At 44.8% G+C, this 7,205-nt stretch overlaps 2 protein-coding genes across 3 annotated transcripts in view; both read left to right on the forward strand.

Annotated features, from left to right (window-relative positions):
• HYKK (hydroxylysine kinase) overlaps nucleotides 1-6,058 on the forward strand; it is a 15,579-nt gene extending 9,521 nt beyond the window's left edge. For both annotated transcript variants that reach the window (XM_019504405.1, XM_019504406.1), the window contains exons 4-5: nucleotides 4,514-4,697; nucleotides 5,486-6,058. In XM_019504405.1, coding sequence (XP_019359950.1) covers nucleotides 4,514-4,697; nucleotides 5,486-5,949 — 648 coding nt within the window. In that variant the 3' untranslated portion in view covers nucleotides 5,950-6,058. The remainder of the gene's footprint in view (nucleotides 1-4,513; nucleotides 4,698-5,485) is intronic.
• A 777-nt stretch (nucleotides 6,059-6,835) lies between these two features.
• PSMA4 (proteasome subunit alpha 4) overlaps nucleotides 6,836-7,205 on the forward strand; it is a 14,164-nt gene continuing 13,794 nt past the window's right edge. Inside the window, exon 1 of the mRNA XM_019504407.1 lies at nucleotides 6,836-6,920. The gene's annotated coding sequence lies outside the window, so the exon portion shown is untranslated. The remainder of the gene's footprint in view (nucleotides 6,921-7,205) is intronic.

Genomic DNA, 7,205 nt, shown 5'->3' on the forward strand with positions numbered 1-7,205 from the left:
AACTTTGTTTCCCCTAGCGCCCCCTGGCATGACAAGGAATAATGGCCACAAGTTGTTGGAGAGTAGGTTTAGATTAGGTATCCGTAAGAACTACTTCACAGTTAGGGCGGCTAGGATCTGGAACCAACTTCCAAGGGAAGTGGTGCTGGCTCCTACCCTGGGGGTCTTTAAGAAGAGGCTTGATGCCTAGCTGGCTGGAATCATTTGAGCCCAGTTTTGTTTCTCCTGCCCAGGCAGGGGGTTGGACTTGAAGATCTACAAGGTCCCTTCCAACCCGACTTCTCTGATTCTATGAATATAAGCACTGCATAAGTCCTATAGCTTTGAAGTGAACCCGAGTACGTAATGAACAGTGGCAAATATGAAATAGGCCTGACGTGTGGCAGTGATACTGTATATGTTATAGCATGTAGCTGTGTTCTAGCCAGAGCTTTCCTTATTCTTTTCAATGGTAAAAAAATAAGATAATTGTTATGTTGTAACAACACTGCAAATTAATGGACACATTGGACTTCCTATTGGTCACTAGGCCATGGACAATGACCAATAAGAATGTCCCTGTGACAAAAAGGTTAGATTAGAATATCCTGCTATTGGCACAGGAAAGATCTGTGCTAAGTGTCTTATGGTTTCGTGGGGAATCATATTTTACGCCAGAACTGTCAGACCAGGATACAGATGGAGGAAGCTGTATCTGGTTCCAAAACAGCTTCCCTCCTTGTTCATTTGAAATCCACTTGATGCAAGAAACTAATTGTTTTTTGCCTTCAGCCATACTCCTTGAAGCACAGAGTAGTGGGTGTATTAACGTAACAGTTCTCAAGCTTGTTAGACTCAAGGCACCCCTTGGAAAATGCCAGCTTTTGGCCTTCACTTTTTTTTGCCTTTTTTGCAGTACAGGGCCTGGTCTTCTTCCTAGGATCATCTGAGCATATATTAACCTAACACATTCCCTGTCATTGTATTGGTAAGGCATTGACAGTATCCTTGTCTCCTCTACTTGAGGCATTTATTTAATAATCTTGGCTATTGTATGGGGACAGTCTTATAGATAATCATTGAAAAAATTATTGCGAACCAGAAGAAAGGACTCAGTGGTTCAGGAAGTCCCTTGCAATCCTGTTTCCATAAAAAATGCCTAAATTATGTCCTGGAAGCAGTCCAAGAAAATAAAAGCACAAACTTGGCTTAAATTTACCGTTGCCACTTTCTGCATGAGCTGCAAGTTCTGGGTGGTGCCTCCCATAGTTTCCTCTGCCTCTCCTAGCCCTGCATTTGCCTGTTCCTTGTCATCAACAGCCAACAAAATTAGTGAACGTAAGGTAAATGCTTTAGATACAATCCACTATTTTTAGTCAGGGTGAAGAATATTTTTTTCTTTGAACTTCTTAAATGCTGAACGGAGCAAAATTGGAGTCTGCTTTTAAGCCTGGTTCCAGTAGCTAAGCTATTTTGAGCTCTGTTTTCTCCAGACTGGTAGAGACTGGGTTTGACAGCCCCAATTTATGTATACAGTAATGTATGACACAGTTGCTTGTGGAATTACCATTCTGTTACACCACATGAAAAATGCCTCTCCAGTTATACTCTCTTCTCCATTCCTTTCATGTCCTCTCCTTCACTGAAAATAAAGATTGTTTGTTCACTTCTTTCTTCAGGCAAATTCAGTTATAACCAACTCATGAAAACATTCTTACTTTTTCCCTTTTCAGCAATTTAAATTCATTTTCATTTGGGAGCTGGATGTTAAATCCAGGTTTTCGTGCAACATGGTAGATGAAATGATTCAAGATCAGCTCAGAGAGAGCGTGCCTATATCTCATTAATGCAGGGGAGGGAGTGTAGGTTTGAGGGTTCTTTGGGGGATGGAGGAGGGATCAGCCTTCGATGTGAAGTAGAGGAATGATGGTGGGGGAGTGGGAAGGGGTTTGACATACCTCAGTGTGAATGAGGGTTGCAAAGCACAGTTTGGCCAGGCTGAAGGATTGCTCTCCAGCAGGGTAGTAGGTGGAGGAAGCAGAGGAGTAAGTGGGGTGCAGAGGAGTTGTACCGTTCTAGGGTGCTGATTGAGATGTTTGCTTGTGTTATCTTGTGAGTTGTCTGTCTGTTATTGTAAGCTGCTCTGAGCCTTTCTGGATTGGGCAGGGCATAAATCTAAATAATAATAATAATCAGCTAATGACAAAAAATGGTTGTCAACAGGCTCCCTTTGGTTGTAGGCCTGGAGAGGTGGGTCACAATACAAATCTGGCCATGCAGCAGCATGATGGAGCTTGTGTTTCTTCAGCAATGAACTGTTCAGCTAGTGATCTCATCTGAATTCCCCTGACCTCCTTTGAAGACCCGTAAACTATAACCATGACTAGCAATAAGAACAAAAATGATTCCTGCTGTTTTTAAAAAAGTCTTTTCATATTGTGTATGTAATAATTTGTATGCTGGTCAACAAAGCTTATTATAGGATTAAGGGCCAGAAATCTTACATGCTTGTTTCAAACCCAGTGCCTCCCTGGCAGTTGTGCTGGGTTTTTCTTTAGATGGGACCAAATCAAAATTTCTACTCTGAATAACTGTGGTATTTATGGGAATTTGGATCTGAATCCAAACTTGGCAGCTCACAGCCACCGTTCAGCATTTTAGCAGCAGCTGGCTGGTACAGTTGCAGCTTGAAGATTATTTTCACTTATTATTAAAATGAAAAGTAGCAGGTACCCATGCACAGGAAATTGTTTTGGGTAAGGTCTTTGCAGAGAGTCATACCTATGTGATTGAACAAAGGCAATGGATTGAATAGTACTGTCAGGTAGGAAGAACAGTATATTAGGTAGGGACTTGAGATGGTTGGGTTCAGATATCCTGTGTGACTTTGAAAAAGTTAAATATATGCTTATGGCTCCAGCTCCCCATCTGTAAAGCAGAGATAATGGTACACATTCTCTTTTTTCCCAGTTTATTTTCTTTGTGCAATTGATGCCATTTTGTGAACAGTTGGCTTTATTCTTTTCCCTGTTAGTCTGCATATGTCTCACCTGGGAACAAAGGAGAGGAAAGACATTTCTAAAATAGGAATATGTTGTCACAAAATGATAAACAGTGACAGGCAGGCTCCTGGAAAGGTCTGGTACTTTAATCTAATGATTAGTTCACATTAACAGTAGCCTTCTAATGCATATGCTGACCTTGTGATACTGTGGCAGTACGTGAAGATTGTAGTATTTTGTCAGCAGGTGGCATTGTTCTACAAGTGGTCTTTTTATTTGCATTGGAGGTGCTGTAATCACATTGTAGTTTTGAGGCAGTATCCTGGTCTTTGTAACTATGATTTTCATGCATATCTAGTGGCTTTTATTAAAACCAAGAGCTCTAGTTTTAAACTGATACTTCATTCTACAGCAAAATCTGGGTCCATGTTCTCTGGTATTTTATACATCTGGCAGAATCTGGCCTTAAAGACATCTTAACCAATACAGAGAGGTAATTCCAATATAAGAAGGGCATAAATGCAAATAGATGCTTTTCTGCCCCTCTGCCTTTGTGCAGCTTTAAAAAAAATATTACTTTTTGGATTAAGAAAACAATTTAGTAGTTTATGGATTACCAATAAATCTGAAATACTTAGACTCCCTAGATCTACCAGAGTATGGCTGACTTCGCTGTTTCTCCTTTTCAAGTAAATGAGAGTCACATAATATAATTGTATGCAGGTCTTCTGGGTGACACCTGCCTCTGTTGGGTGGGCATTCCTGATCTCATGACACTTTTTTTTAGATAAGTAAAGCTTTGTTGTAGCATTTGCTTTAGCACAGCGTATGTGTTCTCTCCTAATGTACCTGAATATTCTCTCTTTTTTATTTTAGCAACATTTGTTCAGCTAGTTGTGCCAATAAAGTATTATTGGATGGTATAGAAAATGACAGCTTGGGATTCTTGAGATTCTTTTAAGAGTGCCACACAGTATTAACAGTTAGGTGTGACACTTACACATGATCCATAAGATAAACACAGAGATATCAGACAGGAATCCATGGTGTCAAAAACACTCTGACCTTTCATGGTCTTTCTGAGTTCTTTGCAATAGAAGAAATGCTCTATTTCATAGTCCAGAAACAAATGAAAGCTAGGAGTTGGCATTTTCTGAAGGATGCTTTGAGTTTAATGAGGAGTGCTTTGACTCTATACACAGTATAGAATTTGTGAGAGACCACGGGATTTCTGAGGTTGAAAGCAGCCACATGTATGTAAGATTTTATCATTGGCACTATTTTAATTAATTGAATAATTTAGGATAATCTCCATTACTAAAAGATTTACAGGAGCCTCACCCAAAGGTGGTGGTTGATGATAAGGTCATCTTGCGGAAGGACACTGGTGGCAATGGTCATCAAAGCCATAAAGCTGCTCTATAAATGAGATCTAAAGCCAGTTAAAGTCCATTAAAGATTTTCTGTTGCCTTTGTATGCGATAACAAAACTATTGTTTATATTCTTTTTTCTGTTTCATGATTTCCTGAAGAAATTCCATCATCCATTAGTAAAAAGTCTTCATCGAGGGAAGTTCATTTGGAACTTGGCAAATGTTCCTCTTTTGGATCAGTATATTCATGCCCTGGGCCAGAGCGAATATCGTGAAGTTGTGAGCCAAGTAATTCAACAGTTTAAAGAGAAAATCTTACCCAACCTAAGCAATTTTCGAGCCTGTGAGTAGTTTCTAACAGTTTTGCTGTAAGACTTCCTGAATGTAAGAAATGATTCTAAGAGAATTTGTGTGCTTGTAAAAAGTGCCAAATACAGGGCACTATAGGAAATTATTTATTGTACTCCTAAATATATACAAGCTGCTCGCGATGTTCAGTGAACAGGACCCAAACCAGGCCTGGGAGGAATTAATTATTTCCATGAGTTAAAAGGGCGTTTAGTTTTAGCCTGTTTGCGGAGATTCCCAGCAAGGTTGCCTAATTACTGTGGAGATTTTCATAATATAACAAGAGTTTAGTAGAACTAGATGAAGGCTTCTAACTCATTTCATACTAGCCACTGACAGTTGTCAAAGAGCAACGTCTCTCAAAATAATATAAATTAGTGACAATGGTAATCCAGCAGTGAAAGGCTTCATGACCTTGTGCATGAATCTTTGTGTCTGGAAAGCAGGTGGCACATTTTAGGTGCTATAAAAGCTAAGTAATAAATCATAAACATCCAAATGCCACTTATCTAATGTACTTATGTACGATTAATGAAACAAAGGTTCTTATAAATAACCAGGAAAGCATGAGGGTTATTAGCAATATTGTCAGAATTTGGTCCTGTTGAGGCAGACCAGAACAGGCATGCAGTTAATCTGGGAGTGTTAACTTCATTCCCTCATCATGTGTACATGTTCTCAATTTAGTTCTCTCAAGAGAATTGACGAAGTTTCCACTCTTTGTTTACTACTTTTCTTTTTCTTGTTTGTACATAATACTTTCTCTCTCCTTTTTGCATTCAGGTATCAATCATGGGGATATTAATGACCATAACATCTTGGTGGATTCCAACCCTGCATCTTCTCTTGAGACTGCACAGTACAGAGTGTCTGGCATTCTGGATTTTAGTGATATGAGCTACGGTTACTATGTATTCGAAGTAGCCATAGCAATCATGTACATGATGATTGAGAGCAAAGATCCTCTCAGCGTTGGAGGACATGTGCTCGCAGGGTTTGAAAGCATTGTGCCATTGACGCCAGAGGAGAGAGGTGCCCTCTTCCTCTTGGTGAGCAGTAGGTTCTCTCAATCGCTGGTAGTAGCGGCTCACACTTTGCAGTTATATCCTGAAAATCAGGAATACTTAATGATCACAGCCCGAGTGGGATGGAAGCACTTAGTCCAACTGTTTGAGGTGGGCCAAGAAGCGGTTGAGAAGATCTGGTTTGAGACTGCAGACACCTATGCCCATGCTGCCCGGGCCTAGCTTGTATATTTCCACTGAGGAGATAACGCACAGGGATGTAAGGAAACCTGCAACTTGCAGTGCTGGGACTAGATTGCAGTTATTAAATGTAGGTGTGACAGAGGCTATACATCCGGGTTTTCCCAGACGTGTCTTCTTTTTTGGACCCCTGTGCTGCGTCCAGGTGGGTTTTTAAAATAAGAGTAAACGTCCGGGTTTTCTGCTCTCCTGGGGTGGCTGCTTGGGGCTGGGAGCAGTGGGCAATGCCATTGGCTGCTGGGGGTCACATGCTTCCAGTGTGGGCTCCAGCAACCAGACGGAGAGAAAGCTGTGTGTGAGAGCTAGTGTGCGCGCAACACAGGAGCTGCTTGGGCAGCAGGGCTGGGGGGCCAGGGGTCTGTGGGTTGGGAGTGCAGGGCTGGGAGGGGGAAGGGGGATGGGACCAAGACAGGTGACTGCAGGTTGGATGTGCAGGGCACTGGCAGCACCAGGGGCTGTGGGTCAGGAGAGGGGTACCAGCAGGGGGCTGCGGTTTGGGAGTGAGAGGCAACAGAATGGGCAGGGACAAGGCACCAGCATGTCACTCCCCCCCACTTTGGACCTGGAGCCCCTAGGGGGTTTCCCAATGTGGTAGCCCGAGGGGGTCCTGTGCTTACAGTATGGCCGTAGCCGTCCACCCTGCGCTCCCGAGTCGGGCGGGTTGGGGCGCGCAGACGCTCCTAGCCTTGGACCGCGTCGGGGCAGGAAACAGGCTGAGACAGCAGCGGCCGCGCCCGGGGCGTGGGGTGGCAGCGGGACTCAGCCTCCGGCTAGGCCCGCGCAGCCGGGCGGGGCGAGGCTAACGTCACATCCCAGCCCCGCCCCCCGTGGCTCAGGCCCTGCCCCTTCGGTTCCGGCCGCGGGGCCAGTGCGCATGCTCGGCGGCCATTTTTCGCTGAGGCCGGTGTGGAGTGCTGTCTGCGGACCTGTACCCCGCAGCCCCCAGAGCCGCGGTGAGTGTGGGCGGCGCCCGCAGGGCGGGCTGGGACCAGGCCCCCGAGGGGAACGGCTGTCCGGGCTCGGCGGGGGCTGCGAGGCTGCCCCGGCCTCAGCGCGGGTGGTGGGGGATGACTGTGCACTGCCGCCGCCTCGAGGAGCCGGGCTCCACTCGGCGCGGCCCAGGGCCGGGGGGAGCCCCCGGGGCCCGTGCTGCTGCCCTGCTGCGGGCGGGCCGCCGGCATCGTGGCAGCTGGGACCGGGGGTGGGTGCCTCGCTTTTATGGCGGGGTGTCACCCGGT

This window comes from Gavialis gangeticus, unplaced genomic scaffold, assembly GCF_001723915.1.
Source record: "Gavialis gangeticus isolate Ggan-Ray unplaced genomic scaffold, GavGan_comp1, whole genome shotgun sequence".
Taxonomy (NCBI): Eukaryota; Metazoa; Chordata; order Crocodylia; family Gavialidae; genus Gavialis; species Gavialis gangeticus.